The following is a 17,456-nucleotide window of genomic DNA, read 5'->3' on the forward strand; positions in this document are numbered from 1 at the left end:
CACAGCGTCTGGCCCACAGTCAGTGTTTGGTGGACATGAGCTGCCTTCATGGCAGCTGTCTTCAGGCCTCACAGGGTAGCTTTGAACAGGCAAAGCCAGAGGAGCTGGGGATGTCTCCTCTGTTGCTGTCTCCACGGTGGGAAATGGGCAGCTTGAAAACCTGATAGGAGCAACTTGGCTCTATCTATCAGAATGTGAAACATGCCAGCCCCTCAGCCCAGCTGTCACACTCCTTGGACCCTGCTCTGCACTGACGCCGGAACAAAGGCACAAGCACTTTCACAAGATGTTCACCGAGGCACCGACGGTGATAGGAAAATGCCGGAAGTTAGTGATATGATCACCAACAGGGGACTGGCTAAATAGACCCCACTCAAAAGACCGAGGCCCAGCATGAACCATGCCCACATGAGAATAGTGAAGAAAGTCAACGGCAGAATCGTATCTGTAGGATGATGTCATTTGTATGAAAATGTAAAGTAACTATACAGAAAACAGTGTGCACTCCATCCATATATAGGTATACAAAAAATACAGCCACACGTATGTCTGAGTGTATGTACAAAATGAACATCTTCATGCAGGGGAAAAAGTCCAGGAGGATAGACAGAAAGGCATGTCTGCAGAGTGGGGTGAGGAGGAACAGGAATGTTTACACTTCAAGAGTGCTGTACCGTTTGGATTGCTAGTAAAGAATGCAGGTCAATTTTATAATCAAAAAACTAGTATCAGGATGCTTAGGAGATACAGACTGAAACACTTAAGAGTAAGGCACCAATGACTCAACAACAATAAATATGTAATACATGTGAATATTTTATCCATGTTATAGAGGGAGGGAGGGAGAGAAATGGGAAAAATTTGTGTGTGTGTGTGTGTGACGGAGTCTCACTCTGTCACCCAAGCTGGAGTGCACTGGTGCAATCCTGGCTCACTGCAACCTCCGCCTCCCAGGTTCAAGCGATTATCCTGCCTTGGCCTCCCCAGTAGCTGGGATTAAAAGTGCCTACCACAATGCCTGGCTAATTTTTTGTACTTTTTGTAGAAACAGGGTTTCACCATGGTGGCCTAGCTGGTCTCCAACTCCTGGCCTCAGGTAATCCGCCCACCTCGGCCTCCCAAAGTGCTGGGATTACAGGCATGAGCCACCATACCCCGCCCTTATGTTTGAAATATTTTAAAAATAAAGTTTAAAACATTAAATAAATAAAAATAAAGATCAAATGAAAGACAGTCAAGTTCCTGGGAAGCCCACTGGAGATGCAGGTAGCAGAGGCCTGGAAGGACCTGCAGCGTCTGGGCAGGGCCTGTGGCAAACCAGAAAGGGCTAGCGTTGAAACCCAGGTTCTAAATGGCTTTATTTTTTCCATAACTTTTTCCCCCTAATATTCAATGTCCTTGCAAGACTGACGGATCCTAGGGTTTGAATCCACAAAGAATCACAAACACAGTTTATAGTCTGACCAAGGGACTGAAGAAAGCCTACAGTTGGTCCTGGTGACCCCTGACTGGCGTTTATGGTGCAGCTATGCCACGGCTGAGGGACATGGCTCAAGACAGAGTCCCTCCTCTCACAATCCAGCCATAAAGGCTCGCCTGAGTCCTTGGGAAGGTTCCAGATCAGGCTTCCCAACAGACGCTGTCCTCACCTCCGATGATCTGCTCCAATGGCATCTGTGACTCTGCCAAAGCCCTGCTCTCTGGAAAAAGAGCAAACAAAGCAATTTCAGCAAACAGTGGAGGACAGGCCCTGCTCTTACAGGAAGCCCACATTCACCCCGAAAGGCATCATCCCTGCCCAGGCGCATCTGGTTTCCTCTACACTCTTCACCCAGGGACATAGGGATAGTTCTACCCAGGTAGGAACAGAGCAGGAAGGAAAGTGCTTTTAAGTACTGACAGCTCCCAACATTGAACCAGTGTTGTTTAATTAATGGGAATGCTGACGGGAGTCCTTAGGCTCTTCTCCCTCGAGCAAATGGACAACTCTGCCGTAGAAACACCATTGCCTTGGAGGTTAATCCTCAGTTCTCTTTGGCACTGTTTGTCCTTCATCAAAAGAGTAACCCAGAGTTTCTCTCCCCTTTCAGAGTGTACCCCTCAACTCCTTTTTGAATGAGTAAGAAACAGATCAACAGTATCTCCTTGACTTGAGTGATTCTGAATTAACCTCTGCCTAACTTCTATTTCAAGCCTCACTCACTTCAGAAGGGCCTCCAGCTCCCGCTTAACTCTGCCCACAACGGGTGGTCCCCAGAAGGTGAGGGCCGTGTACAGCTGCACCAGGGAGGCCCCTGCCCGGATCTTCTCCAGCGCGTCCTGCCCGCTGCTCACGCCACCAACCCCAATTATGGGAACTCGGCCTACAGAGAAGCACATGCTGACACTGTAAAGAAGGATATGGCTTCCGCCCCAGAGTCCCCCACAATCAAGGCAGATTAGGAAATGATGATTCCCATCAGGACCCAGGAGCCCAAGCCACACGCAGATCTGAAGACACAGATGCCGGAAGCCTTGCCTTGGGTGAGTGCATACATCTCCCGAATGGTTTGAGTTGATAAATCCCGGAGGGGCTTCCCACTCAGCCCTCCTGTTTCAGAGCGCAGGGCACCCTGGAGGCCAGCAGGGCGACTCACGGTGGTGTTCGTAACAATCAGCCCATCAATGCCCAACTGCAGTGTGAGATGGAGAAAAAGCCATGAGTCATGGCACCGAAGGACACAGAGGCGCTCCTCTGGGGGTCAAAGGCAGCAGCCGGGCCAGGTACCCACACCTACAGCCCCCAAAGCAAGAGCTACACCAGACCTTACTACTCATCTTTTCCTCAACAAGTTTTAGAATGAGCCATAACATGACAACAGCAGCCATCACACACTGACCACCCACAGCATTCCCCTAGGACACAGTCCAGTCCTTAAAACAACCCAATTATAGTGTCTTGTCTGAGGCCCTCAGGTAGTAAGTGGTAGAACCATGATTTGAACCCATGACGGCGAGGCTCAGGCTATTTCCACTACTCTCCTATGCCACAGAGACCCGCTGTCCAGACAGGCTGGAGAGAGGAGTGAGGGAAAGAATTTTGAGTCCCAGTCAAGACTGGCCAAGGACCCAGGCTCAAGCCTTAACCTTGCTGGATGCAGATGAGGAGAGAGAGTAAGAGGCATGAGAAAAACTCCTTCAAGCATTTATTCCAACATTCGCTTTTGCCCACAGGGTGAGTTACACCATGACAGACGCCAAACCAGCCTTTAATACCAAGGAGAGGAAATCACAAAGGCCGCCATTCTGAGCTAACCCAGCTGGCCAAACAGCCTCTGCAGACCATGGGAGGCACACCCTGGGCCCAGGCCCCGACTCAAACCTCTTTGACCACACTGGCAATGTCCTCCTTGTCCTGGGCGGTGAGGTCAGGAGCGATCTTCACCAGCACTGCCGGCCTGTGCGCTCCCTGTAAGCCGTCCCTCTCCTGCAGCACCTAGGGCAACACACGGCCAGAGCTGGGGACCCTGCAGACTGCAGCCCCGCAGTGCAGCTGTGACCTACACTGCAGGTCAGTCGGTTTCCACAAAAGCAATCAGACTAAAGCAGGAACAATTTCTCCTTTTCAGGAAAGCCAGTCTCAGACACGTGAGGAGCACTAACGAGATGGATCCGAGTCCATTCTTTTAGGCCAAGGGATCTCCATGGACATTGGCTCATAGCTTAAGGGTGTTTCAGACTTTTCTTTCTTTTTTTTTTTTTTTTTTTGAGACAAGGTTGCACTCTGTCACCCACACTGGAGTGTAGTAGCATGATCATGGCTCACTGTAGCCTGCACCTCCCTGGGCTCAGGCAATCCTTCCACTTCAGCCTCCAGAGTACCTGGGACTGCAGGTGTGCGCCGCCATGCCCAGCTAATTTCTGTATTTCTTGTAAGATGGGGTTTTGCCAAGTTGCCCAGGCTGGTCACAAACAAACTCCTGAGCGCAAGTGATCTGCCTGCCTCGGCCTCCAAGTAGCTGGGACTATAGGCTTGAGCCACTGTGCCTGGCTTAATTTTTAAATTTTTTGTAGAGACAGGGTCTTGCTCTTTTGCCCAGGCTGGTCTCAAACTCCTGGGCTATAAGTGATCCACCTGCCTCAGCCTCTCATAGTGCTGGGATTGTAGGCATGAGCCACCATGCCCAGCCTTTTTTAGACTTTCATTCCTAAAAGATAGCCAGGAAATATTACCACAAGTACTGGGTGAAGTCCTTCAGTTCACTCAGAGCTCTGGGTGCTAGGGTCAGAGTGACAAATGGGAGAGACGCGGTCTCTGCTCTTACAGACCTCGTGGTTTACAGCAGCAGGGACAGATAATTTGTCACTGTGACGTATAATCAGTGTCATGACAGGGGATCAGAGCGGACCCTGGGAAGGCATAGCCAGGGGTCCTACTGGTCCAGGTGCTAAGGACAGCTTCTGAGGGTGATGCTGAAGCTTTACCCTGGAGAATGAAGGGGAACGGGTGGGGCAGGCTGGTGGGACGGGGCCTGGAGAAGGGGTGCAGTTGCCCACCTTGGTCAGCAGGCGGCGCAGCTCAGCCTTTCCTTGAAGGCTCCGCAGCCCGGCCGTGTTGGGGCTGGACACATTGACCACCAGGTAGTCGGCCAGCGGGCCCAGCACGCGCACCCCTTCTGCGTAGTCCTCCGCGGCGTCCACTGAGGTCTTGTTCTTCCCCAAGTTGACCCCCAGCGGCAGTCCATCTGCAAACGTCGCTGGTCAGGCCTGCAGCCCGCACACCATTTCCTGTGCCACTTTCTGAGGCTGTCCTTGACCAAACCACGGCGGACAGTTGGGCAGGTCTTCCCTCCAAACCTGACCTGCCTGACACCGGCTGACAGGTGCTCAGCTGCGGCCTGGGCCTGCCTACCAAAACCACTCGCCGGCTTTGTCTAGCAAAGTCGGGGCAGCTACGAGGATGTTTTGCTGCATTTTGCCCTTTTTTAAAAAAATTTTTCATGGAAAATGGACAAATTAGTGCAAATACTTGTGGGGCAAAAGATGGGCCTCATAAATTGAATAAAACAGAACAGACAGAGCTCAGTAGGCACGTCAGGCCGGCAACGCTCACCTCAAGGGATGCTTGTTGGCCTTGGCTCAGTTGACTGGATGTACAGTTGTGAAGAAAAAACAAAATGAAAGAATATGTATAAAATTCTGAAAAACAGGCCAGGTGAGGTGGCTCATGCCTATAATCCCAGCACTTTGGGTGGCCAAGGGTGGAGGATTGCTTGAGCCCAGGAATTCAAGACCAGTCTGGGCAACATGGTGAAACCCCATCTCTACAATTAAAAAACTCAGCTGGGCGCGGTGGTGCACACCTGTAGTCCCAGCTACTTACTCGTGAGGCTGAAGTAGGATTGAGGCTCCAGTGAACCATGATCACGCCACTGCACTCCAGCCTGAGCAGCAGAGCAAGACTCTGTCTCAAAATATATATATATTGGAAAATATATATATACTGGAAAATATTTTTTTTTTTTTTGAGATGGAGTCTCACTGTTGCCCAGGCTGGAATGTGGTGGCACAATCTTGGCTCACTGCAACCTCTGCCCCCTGAATTCAAGCAATTCTGCTGTCTCAGCCTCCTGAGTAGCTGGGATTACAGCTAATTTTTGTATTTTTAGTAGAGATGGGGTTTCACCATGTTGGCCAAGATGATCATCTCCTGACCCCATGGTCCGCCCGTCTCGGCCTCCCACAGTGCTGGGATTACAGATGTGAGCCACTGCGCCTGGCCTAATTTTTGTATTTTTAGTAGAGAAGGGTTTTCACCCCTTCTCTGGTCTGGCTGGTCTCGAACCCCTGACCTCAAGTGACCCACCTGCCTCAGCCTCCCGGAGTGCTAGGATTACAGGCATGAGCCATCATGCCTGGCCAAATGTTTTCAATTATCATGCCTAAAATGTAGAGGTGTAATTGTTTTCTAACTTATAATTTTAGTTGTCTGAGGAAAGGGACTCGCCCTCATATAATAACTGAGGGGACCCTGTGTCTTCAGTGCTTCCCCGGACAGCCTGATTACTCCCCTAGCCTGGGCATCATGGTTAGCACCTGCCCTTTTTTACTCTCAAGAGGGTCTCAGTTTACATGTATGCAACGAGGTCAGCTTACTTAAAAATCCATGGGACTGACTATCAGTGGACTTGCATTTTGGACCTCCAGAAAAATACATTTTCAGAAACACACTATGTGTAAAAGAAAAGGGTTGTCTCTACTTGACTTCTCCTAAGATACCATCTTCTCTGCATGAGGAGTGGTACATCAATGGTACAGGCTGTTTTTTCCATCTGAGAGTTGGGGAAAGACTTAGAACACCAAGTAGCTCACAAAATGGGTTGTCAGGCCAGAGAGGATCGAACAACATCTATTGTACTGCTCACCACCTTCTCACACCCCAATCACACTCTCGCATCATTAGCAAATAAGATAGTGTAGCTACTTTCCAGGGTGGGGACTGGAGGAGGGGATCAGAACCCACCCAATTAGAAGCCGGGCACAGCGGCTCATGCCTGTAATCCCAGCACTTTGGGAGGCTGAGGCGGGTGGATCAACTGAGGTCAGGAGTTCAAGACCAGCCTGGCCAACATGGTGAAACCCTATCTCTACTAAAAACATAAGAATTAGTCGGGTGTGGCGGTGGGCGCCTATAATCTCAGCTACTCAGTAGGCTGAGAAAGGAGAATCACTTGAACCTGGGAGGTGGAGGCTGCTGTGAGCTAAGATCGCACCACTGTTGCCTGGGCAACAGAGAGAGACTCTGTCTCAAAAAAACAAAGAATCCAATTAGACAAAAGGTTTATCATAGGTCTCCAAGCTTCCCAGTCTAGCACCTATCAAGCCCAGATCATTTGTAAGCTTGAATTCTTTTCCACACAAGTAAACTGGCTTGAAGGAGAATATCACTTTCATGTAGCTAATGGATTAGGAGTCATCTGCCCAAACTGACAAGATTTGGGAGTTAGAGAGAAATTACTGGATTACTCTGTCCCCAGAGGGCACCAAAGCTTTTGTCTACACATGTTCCTTGGCATGGTGCTAGCAAGCTGCCATGAAGGCCCCTAAGCTGCTGGCAGACACATCCGTGCAGAGCCCTGCTGCAGGCTCTGCTTCACTCCACAGACCAGGAGGGCCACTGGGAGGGAGGGCTGGGTGAGGAAGAACAGGGGATAAGCCAGGAAACTGCACTGCAGACACCGAGAAGAAAAAGCAAGCACGAAGGCAGGCAAGCATCACAAACCATGCAAGTCCTGTGGTGACCTCCAAAGCTCCCCAGGTGGGCGGCTCTGCAGTTCAGCGGGGTCTGCTTCCAGCCAAGCCAGGGGTTTCCAAAAGATAATTTCCTATTCCCCAATTCTGACACTGCTGAGTGCCTCAGCCCTTTCCACCTCACTTCCTGAAGTGAATCCCATATCCATTGGTTTCTTCATCCTGCTACCAGGACTATCTGGGACTAAGACATCCTGGAAGGAGTTTCAGAAGGACCCAAAGAAGACAGTGGTCGCTACTGAGCCGCAGCCCCCCACACACAATCCACGGGGTCCTGGGGCATCAGGGTCAGGACAACAGAGGGCTGTGACCACTAAGTGCATCCTGAGAGCGAGTGAGGCAGAGGCCACAGAGAACACCCGCATTGCCGGAGGCACCTTCAAAAATGCATGTTGTGGCCGGGCACGGTGGATCACACCTATAATCCCAGCACTTTGGGAGGCCGAGGTGGGCAGATCATGAGGTCAGGAGATCGAGACCATCCTGGCTAACACAGTGAAACCCCACTTCTACTAAATATACAAAAAATTAGCCGGGCGTGGTGGCGGGCACCTATAGTCCCAGCTACTTGGGAGGCTGAGGCAGGAGAATGGCATGAACCTGGGAAGTGGAGCTTGCAGTGAGCTGAGATCGCACCACTGCACTCCAGCCTGGGAGAGAGAGCGAGACTCCATTTTAAAAAAAAAAAATGCGCATTGTGTTTGGTTTTTTAGAGAAATGGGATCTCACGATGTTGCCCAGGCTGGTCTTAAACTCCTGAGCTCAAGTGATCCTCCCACCTTGGGCACCCAAAGTATTGAGATTACAGGTGTGAACTGTGTGGAGCCAAAAACGAGCAGTTTCCAAAACAACTCATGAAGAATATTTTCCCAAATGCTAATATTAGTTATCCTTGAGTAGGGAGGAGTATCCGTTTCTTGAACCTTCTTTCTTTACGCTTCTCTGTATTTACTGTCTTCTGTAATTAATGAACATTATTTACACAACAGACGATTAAAAAGGGAGGACAGAGTGGGCCACAGGAAGATGACGTTCAAGTCCTGCTCCCGCCCTCCCTGCCTGTGTGATCACAGCCCGGCCGCTTCGCTTCACTTGCTTTCAGGCCTCCCTAGTTACGGTAACAGGTTACATAACAAGGCAGAGGCAAAGGGAGTATTTGCTAAATTGTGAAATCCAGTTAAACTCTTGGAGGCTGTGTGTGGGACCAGGAAAATCCCTCTAGGAGAGGTGCCCTGAGGTCCTCAGTGGTTTTTGCTATTGCTCAATCATGTTTATTTCACTAGAAATGTTCCCAGTGTTTCTCCCACGTTTCCTCCTAATAAATAAGAAAGGCCCTCTGACGCAACCCACTTTACCTTCTGTGAGCTTGGCCTGCTTCTGCTGTCTGGCGCGTAACCTGTGTTCCACCACCGAAAGCCCGTGACTGTTAAACCCATACCTGCAGAACCACAAGCAGATGAGAGGGGCAGAGTGAGATGGCACCATAGCCACTTCCTGTACACTTAGGACTTTTTAAAACAAGAGAAAAAAAAATCACAGTCAGTTCTTACACTTCCAGGGTCTAAAGACCCCTGGGGCTCCTAGAGAACTTGCCAGAACACCATCCAATACCCAGGGGAAAGATTAAAATTTGCAAATGCTCAGCGAACTAGCATTGGAAACAGCCCAGATGCAGCAGCAGCTGCCCCAGACCTGCTGGATCCCCACTCCTTACCCAGCCACCCTGAGAACTGCACGCTCACTTGCCACCTGCCTGGGCTCCCAAACAGCCTCCTGAAGCCCCTGCAGCCACTCTATCTCCCTATGCTTTCTACCTGTGAAAATCACCTCCCTTCCTAGCTCAGAGCAAATGCTCCCTCTCCTCCTGCACAAAGCTCCCAGCTGCAAAACATCCCTCATCCCCCTGGCCTTCATACAGAGCTTTGGACCTACCTTTCTCCTGGCTCGGGATAGACACATACATATGTGCTTAAGGTCCCATACTAGGTTATGATCTTCTTGAGGGCAAGCAACATCTCATACCTCTCTCATCCCTCTATCACTGTCACTAGACACTCCCCAAAGGCAGGGGCCTCATCCCTGTATCCCCAGCCCCACTGTGGGTGTTGACTTAGTGGCCAGTCCCCTTCCTCTTCCTCCTTGCCAGTGAAACCCACCTGCCCTGATACAGGGTAAAAATGCTAATGACTCCTTTCCCAGCCTTGCTGGCAAGTGAAGCAAAAGTGAGTGCCTGAGACACAAGTGAGGCCTACTGGGAGCCTCTGAGAACATCCCTGCCCTTTTTCCTTTCTGCTCCTGAGCATCCGTGTAAGAACGTAATACTCGCAGCCGAGGTCACTCTCTGACAAGCAAAAAGGGAAGGCCCAAAGAAGTTGGACCAGAGTCTCAACACTGCCCTAGTGCTCAACCAACCCTGGGCCTGCCCATTGCACCTGTTATGAGAAGAAAATAGTATCAAATGTGCCTGTTGTTTAAGCCACTTTGTTAGAGCCAAAAGCATCTATAATAGACACACTGGCACACATATTTGATGACTTAATAACTTCACCCATTCATTCAGCAAGTATTTACAGCACACTCACCACATGCCACGCAGCCAGGAGGCCACACACGCAGTGCTCAGAGCACGATCTCACACCCCTGCTCACCTATAGGATTCACCAAGTACCATCATCCCAGCACCTGCAGTTATCTGTAGCAGCTGAATGATAAGCAAATATATTTTGCCTGGCCAATTCTGAAGATATTGATCCCCACCTGCAATGCAGCAGAAAGATCGATAACTTGATCTCTAATGCTGCAGATTTTCCCTGAAACAAGCACAAGAAAGCAGGAAGCACGGCCAAGTAAATGTCCTACAGATCCATCTCCCAGGAGGCCACCAGTGACCCCAAAGATGCCCATCGAAATCTCCCCAAGGAGGCTCTTCAAAATCCTCTTACCAAAAAGTAGGCACTTCTTCACCTTTTGGGTTTGCTGCAGTAAAAATTACCCAGGGATGACAAAGGGAAGAGCTTTATACAGTCTAGAAGGATTTATCTTACTAAGAGCAGCTGTGCATGTTGAATGTTACATTCTCCTGTTTGCTAAAGGCTGGGGCTGTGCTGGCCAATACACGTCTGCTGGCCACATGTGGCTACTGGCTGCTGGGAATGCAGTTGGTCCAAAGGGAGAGGTGCTGGAAGTAAAATGCACACTGGCTCTTACACTTGGTACAGGCAAAAGAAGGTAAAAACAGCGAATTAATACTTTTTATGGTGTTTTAAACACATGTTTTTTTAAATACTTGTAACACATTAAATATAACTAAATTATAATTTTAAGTAAGTATCAATTTCACTCATTCTGTTTACTGTGTTAATGTGGTCACTAGAGCACTTTAAATTACACATGGGCTCACATTACATTTCTCTTGGACAGTGTCGAGTAAGAGCACTGGAGAAACAGCATGGACAGAGCACAAACTCTCAAGTCCAGTAAGCCCAGGCCATGCCCAAGCTCTCCTGCTTATTATCTCCGTGACCGAAGCGGAGTTATTTGGCTCTACAAGCCTCCGTCTACACAACTGTTAAATGGACGTAACAAAGCCTGCTTTTCAAGATAGATGCCTGGGGCACATAGTAGACGCTGAACGGGGTTCCTGAACATTCTAAATGACAGAAGAATGTCCACATTGTATGAGAGAAAAAAAACAGAGGCAGATCTTACATCTCTGAAAGCCCAGCTGGAAAGAGGGCATCCCCCATGAACTCTGGGCCGCTCACCTACCTGTTAATGACAGCTTGGTCCTCGGGGAGACGGAAGACTCTGGGTCTGGGGTTTCCTTCCTGAGGTTTTGGAGTCACACTTCCTATCTCAACAAAACCAAAGCCCATCTTATAAAGTCCGTCCACGGCTTCCCCATGCTTGTCAAATCCTGCAGCAATTCCTACTGGATTTCGGAATTTATGGCCCAGAACTCTCACTTCCTGGGAAGAGGAAGACAAAGTCAGAGGCACGCAAGGCTATCCCGGTGTTTCTCAAAGCATGGTTCCTGGCACGGCTACACCAGAATGACCTGGGAAGCTTGTGAAACCTCAGATCCCAGGGCCCACCCCCAAGGTCAAAATCTTTGGGGGAGGAATGGAGCACTGGGGGAACCTATTTTTAACAGTGCTGGCTCTCCAGGGGACTGTGACACCTACTAGAGTTTGAAAACCACGGGGCTTTATTATTAGCAAGGCTGGGGGGAGAAATGGTGTTTCCACCATGGGTTGAACAGGAGACAAGCGCTGCCTTTCCCAGTTGTGGTTAAGGTTCATACCTTCTTGTCAACTAGCCTTGGTGGGAGAGAGTAGCTCGCTGGTGTCAGGCCCTAGATAGTGCTTCCCTGAAACCAAGGCATGGTAAGCAGCAAACCCTTTAATCAGCTTAATGAACATCAGCTCCAGCTGTGTCCCTCCTCATCCAGGCTGGTAAGAAGCCCCAGCCACGACCCCCAGCCTCCCACAGGGAACCCGAGGAAGGAAGGTGTTCAGCTGGGCAGAACTGACCGATGGGCTCCAGCGACCTTTCAGGAGACTAGCAAAGGCCTCCCAGGGTGAACACCGTGGGATCCTGGAAGCAGGGGCTAAGAGAGATGCTCCAAGAAAGAACAACAACAAATGAAGGTGAGAATGCTCGCAGCACCTCAGGAGACTGGGAGGCAAGATGTGTGTGGCTGGACTAGGGGCCTTCCTCCAGGACTGCGGTTCTCAGCTCCGGCTGTACCGCAGAGGCCCCTGGTAGCTTTCGGGTCCCACTCTCAGATGTGGCGGTGAAACTGGTCTGGCACCAGGCCAGGGCATCTGGATACTCCAGATGCAACCCCGGGGGATTCTAACATGCCTGACGTAGGTGAGGGGTGGAGAGCTAAACCAGGAAAGCTGTGAAATCATCAAGAGTCCTGGCTACCAGTTAAAAAGTTTGAGTCACATTCTAAATGAGCTGCTGCAAGCGTGGCCACAGGCAGCGGTGTTTAGGACAACACCTCCGAGGTCAGGTTTGCCTGTCTCTGTCATCTGTGTTTACACAGACACAGCCTGCGCCCTCAGGCACACACTTCCTTCTAAATTCTCCTCATCTCTGCATCCCACTCATTATTCACTCCCATTCACTCCAGGGCTCTCACACTAGCAGTCTGGGGTGAGGACGGTTTAACGGAGTGCTCTGTCTGAGCCTACAGTGCCTGTTAGTGTGTGAGCATGGCGAGTCAGGGGAAATGACACATCTGCTCAGCACCATACAATCAGAGTGAAAAGGAGTCTAAGGTCGGAAGGGGAAATGCGGTGAAGGCCCCTTTAATTTGTAACAGTGACCCTTCCTCACCAGAGTTCTGAGGGCTTCTTGTTTGCGTTTTCACACTCAAATCATTCCGATGTCCTCCCATTTGATAAGAAGCCTCTCGAAAGGAAACTGCCGAGACTTCCATGAGGAAGCAGCTTCTATGAGGATGGGGATTCTTCTATTCGGTTTGCTGCACTAAGCCCGGAAGGTTGCATGAAACAGAGGCCCTTAGCCTTCTGCTGACACTGGCCTCTGCAGTTAGAGGCTGTATCTACACTTCTGCCTACACACCCTCTTCCGGCCCTAAAGGATTTTCCTGGGACTCTAGGCCAAAGATTTCAAGCATGTGGAGAGGGCCCGTGGGCTGAACATGCGGCTGAGTGAGGCTGGGACCCAACGCTCCTGTCTCGCACGGTGCTCAATGACTCTGGCAGTTTCCCCATTTAGCCGAGGGGAAGACTGAGCTACCTGCAACCTCAGCAAGGCAGGACAGCGGCCAAGGGGCAGGAAGCCAGTGTCAGACTCCGTGGGTTTGAATCCTGGTCCTGCTACCCGCTAGCTGTGTGACTGGAGTTCCTTTTTGTTATTCCTTACTCTGTTTCTTGGTTTCCTGATCCATGGCTGGGGATGGTAACAGATCCAGCTCATGCAGTAGCTGCGAGGATCAAACAAGAACATCGCCTAACACAATCCCATATATGTAATAGATAATCATCATTGCTAATTACATGACACAAAAAAATAATGCTCAGACTGAATTCCAAATCTCCACTGCTCACTTGAGGTTCTGGTGTTCAAAAAGATCAGTCCTGGCTGAGAAGTTTAGGGACTTCAGCCTTCACCTTTGTATTTAATGCACAGGGTATCCACGAACACCTACCAGCATGTCAGAGTCTTGAAATCTGGCCCGTGGAAGGAGCCCCAGGGAGGTGAAGCGAACGGCCAGTCTGTGGGCTGACTCCGGATCCAGCAGCCCCTGCAGAGCTGGCATCAGGTGTTCAGCATAGAAACGCTCATCTCCCGTGGCCATCAGGTAGGAGGCGAAGAGAAGTCCTCCGCCCCCCAGGATGACCACAGCATCCTGGGCCCGCTTCTGCAAAAAAAGAGCCTATTAGGGGGGCCCTCCAGGCCAGGCTGCAGCACCCTCCCTGAGCCCTTCACACCCAGGCACACAGAGGGCATAACGGCAGGTCACATGAAACAGACGCCCTTAGCCTTCTGCTAACACTGGCCTCTACAGTCAGAGGCTGTATTGACACTTCTGCCTACACACCTCTTCAGGTCCTAAAGGCTTTCCTGGGACTCTCAGGCCAGAAATTTCAAGAGGCACCATACTGTCCTCTAGGGGGATTGTGGTAGACACTACTACTGGTTACAGTGACAGGGTAATGCTAATAGATGTGGTGGGCAGGAATCCGGAAAGTCAGACATCCTTCTCGGCTTGAGACTATCTGACATGAACTGCCCCATTTCCTGTGTGACTTTTGAACATCCTACTGACATTCATGTGCGTAAAAAATTATATGTTCATATTATCTGAGCCAAACTCTATTTTACCATATAAACTGTCTTTCTTGACTTCCTGGTCTCAAGCAATCCTCCCACCTCAGCCTCCCCAAATAACTGGGACCACAGGTACATGCCACCAAGCCCAGCCAATTTTTTGAAGAGATGGAGTCTTGCTATGTTGCCCAGGCTGGTCTAGAACTCTTGGGCTCAAGCAGTACTCCTGCCTTGGCCTCCCAAAGTGCTGGGATTACAGCATGAGCCACAGTGCCCAGTCTTCACATGGTTTTCACATACAGTACAAGTATCTTGTAAATTGAGGGACAACTATACAGTGTTGCATAGAACATTCCCAAGAATTGTTCATTTCAGAAAATCTCATCGGGAATGGTACAGTGCTTTGCTGGGGTGTTTGATAATGTAACACACCTGTGCACTTGCATTTCTAAGTAGAGGCTTAAACACGACTATCTCACTAGGGGAGTCAGCAATATTTACATACTGAAATACATGTAATTTTATTAATATAAACTACTTTTAGATTTTCTCCTTTATATTCCACTTAGGGTATTAATTATGCTGGCTTTCAAAAATTGCACATAGCTGGACTTGGTGACTCATGCTTGTAATCCCAGCACTTTGGGAGGCTGAAGTGGGAGGACTGCTTGAGTGCAGGAGTTTGAGACCAGCCTGGGCAACATAGTGAGACCCCATCTCTACAAAATATAAAAAATTAGCCAGGCGTGGTGGTGCATCTGTGGTCTCAGCTACTTGGGAGGCAGAAGTGGGCAGATCCCTTGAGACCAGGAGGTCCAAGCTGCAGCAAGCTGGGATCGTGCCACTGCACTCCACCTGCGCAATGGAGTGAAGACTCTCTCAAAAATGTATACATACAAAGATATTATACATATATTCCATTTCAGGGGGTGTAAAATATAAAACAGAAGCTTCAGATCTTATTGGATCAAAAGTGGTTCACGATGCTTTTCTCTAATTATCACTGCCAGATGCTGAGTTATTCATTCATTAGTTCAGTCATTCATCAAATACTGATCGAGCAAAGATGGCAAAACAGATCTTGCCCCTACCGTCATGGAGAGTGTGATCTTATGAAGCGACAGACAGAAATCAATGATCATGCAAATACATAGTCATGGCAACTGTGATGAAGGATAAAAAGTATAAGGTAATGAAAGTATTCAACCTAATCTTAGAGGTAAGGAAAGGCTTCCTTAAGGAAATGACTTAAAGCTGATACTCAAGGGATAAACGAATTGTTGGGAGTCTCTTTGAACCTATTCTGGTTCAATTATTTTTAAAAAGTTAACCAGAAGGCAGTAGGGAGAGGAAAAAGTGTAAAGGCTCTCTCAGTAGCAGAAGAGAATGAGAAAGGGAGAAAGTTTGGAACAGAGGAGTGAGGGAAAGTAAGGCTTAAGACGAAACAGGAGAAATGAGCAGGAGTTTGGCCAAAATCAACATGTGGGTTTTGTTCCCTAAGCCAGGAAATGACATGATCAGATTTGCTTTTAAAGATCCTTCCAAACTGCTAAAGAGATGTAGATCAAGTATTCATTGGCTGGGTGCGGTAGCCCACGCCTGTAATCCTACCACTTTGGGAGGCTGAGGCGGGAAGATCCCTTGAGGCCAATAGTTCTAGACCAGCCTGGGCAACACAGTGAGATCCCATCTCTCTCCATATATTTATTTTAAAAAGAGACTCAGGCCGAGCGCGGTAGCTCACGCCTGTAATCCCAACACTTTGGGAGGCTTACGAGGTCAGGAGTTCGAAACCAGCCTGACCAAAATGGTGAAACCCCGTCTCTACTAAAAATATCAAAATTAGCCAGGCGTGGTGGCGCGCGCCTGTAATCCCAGCTACTCAGGAGGCTGAGGCAGGAGAATCGCTTGAACCCGCGAGGCGGAGTTTGCAGTGAGCCAAGATCGCTCCACTGCACTCCAGCCTGGGCGACAGAGCGAGACTCCGTCTCAAATGAATAAATAAAGAGACTCAAGGTTTTCATTGCCTCCCTTGGAGACTGCACGCCCCCCCCCCCAACCCCATGCCAATCAACAAATATTTGAACACCTACTACATACGGGGATACAACTAAGAACTTTTCACATAGAGCCCCCCGCCCTAACAAAACTTTACCTAAAAGGACTGGGACCATGTCCTACTCTAGTTTCATTCCCCATTGGATCCTGCACACAACGCTAGGCGGTCATGTGTTCACTAAGCACCCCTGTGCCAGGCTCAAAAACATGGCCCAGACGCAGACATTCAGATCAGCACCCATCCAGACCTGCAGGCGCTGTCTGCTCACGCCTGACCGAGTCCACGTGCAAATGCACACGCGCGAGCATTTACAGGCGTCCCCGGAAACACGCACACGTCCCGGGGGGCCCACACTCCCGGAGCCGCCTTCGGTCCATGCCTCGCCCGGCCTGACTCTCCGTTCTTGCCCGCCCGGGTCCCCGGTTCGCGATCCACACTGCTCACTCGCGGGACTCACTTTCAGGTGTCTCCACGCCATGCTCCTTCCGTCAATAAGCCCGCCCCTGTCTCCGTTCCATTGGAGAAGATAGCAGCGGCCCCTCCTATCTCCGCCCCTTAGCCGCCAGCCCACCAATCGCCGGGCAGAAGGGTTGAGCGGTCGCCTCCGTGCAGCGGGGAAGGCCCGGCATCACCCCAGGTTCTGGTTGGGTGCGCGTGCGCAGTAGCGGCGGCCACACCTCTTCCGCCCGCCCTGCTCACGGTCTGCCGCTTGGTCGCCGGCGGTTGGCAGAGAAGCTGCTGTGCGGGGTTTGTCCGCGGTACCGGAGCCTCGAATCCGAGAGTCCGCTAGGCGTCGGGGCTCTGTGAGGAAGACAGGTGTTGAGGTCGTGCCACACACCGGTGCCTTTCTGCCTTTCTACCGGGGCCGCGTTGTGACTTTTGTGGGCCCCTTCCTGAAGTTGTTTTAGTGTAGACATCAAAACGCTGTGTTTCACACCAGAAGTATTTGTACAGTTTTTATCACTTTAAGAAATGAATTTTACTGCTGTGTTGATATAAAGATGAATATGTCAATATATAAAGTTTTTCAACTTAAAAGTTGATTTTTCTTAAGGTTTTTTAAGGAAATAAAACATTTTCTTGAGGCTTGGTGGCTCACGCCTGTAATCCCAGCACTTTAGGAGACCGAGGCAGGCGGATCACTTGAGGTCAGGAGTTCGAGACCTGGTCAACACCCAAAACCCCGTCTCCACTAAAAAAATAAAATAAAATACAAAAAATTAGCCGGGCGTAGTGGCGGGCGCCTGTAATCCCAGCTACTTAGGAGGCTGAGGCAGGAGAATCGCTTGAACCCAGGAGG

At 49.9% G+C, this 17,456-nt stretch overlaps 1 protein-coding gene across 1 annotated transcript; it reads right to left on the bottom strand.

Annotated features, from left to right (window-relative positions):
• Positions 1 to 429: 429 nt before the first annotated feature.
• Positions 430 to 16,808, bottom strand: DHODH (dihydroorotate dehydrogenase (quinone)). The gene is made up of 9 exons (XM_011976722.1): positions 16,614 to 16,808; positions 13,475 to 13,687; positions 11,059 to 11,258; positions 8,646 to 8,728; positions 4,537 to 4,724; positions 3,362 to 3,475; positions 2,519 to 2,672; positions 2,204 to 2,363; positions 430 to 1,700 (listed from the first exon to the last, which is right to left on the bottom strand). The coding sequence occupies exons 1-9, from the start codon at positions 16,632 to 16,634 to the stop codon at positions 1,646 to 1,648; spliced, it is 1,188 nt and encodes a 395-aa protein (XP_011832112.1). The 5' UTR covers positions 16,635 to 16,808; the 3' UTR covers positions 430 to 1,645.
• Positions 16,809 to 17,456: the final 648 nt, after the last annotated feature.

The sequence above is a fragment of the Mandrillus leucophaeus genome, unplaced genomic scaffold, assembly GCF_000951045.1.
Source record: "Mandrillus leucophaeus isolate KB7577 unplaced genomic scaffold, Mleu.le_1.0 Scaffold17, whole genome shotgun sequence".
In the NCBI taxonomy this organism is placed as follows: Eukaryota; Metazoa; Chordata; class Mammalia; order Primates; family Cercopithecidae; genus Mandrillus; species Mandrillus leucophaeus.

Excerpts from the sequence above, each read along its gene's own strand:
- DHODH (XM_011976722.1), bottom strand. The coding sequence starts at position 16,634 with ATGGCGTGGAGACACCTGAAA. Across the intron at positions 11,259-13,474 it reads TTCAAGACTCTGACATGCTG|GAAGTGAGAGTTCTGGGCCA; the intron begins GTAGGTGTTCGT and ends TCCTCTTCCCAG. Across the intron at positions 3,476-4,536 it reads TGCGCCGCCTGCTGACCAAG|GTGCTGCAGGAGAGGGACGG; the intron begins GTGGGCAACTGC and ends GTGTTGCCCTAG.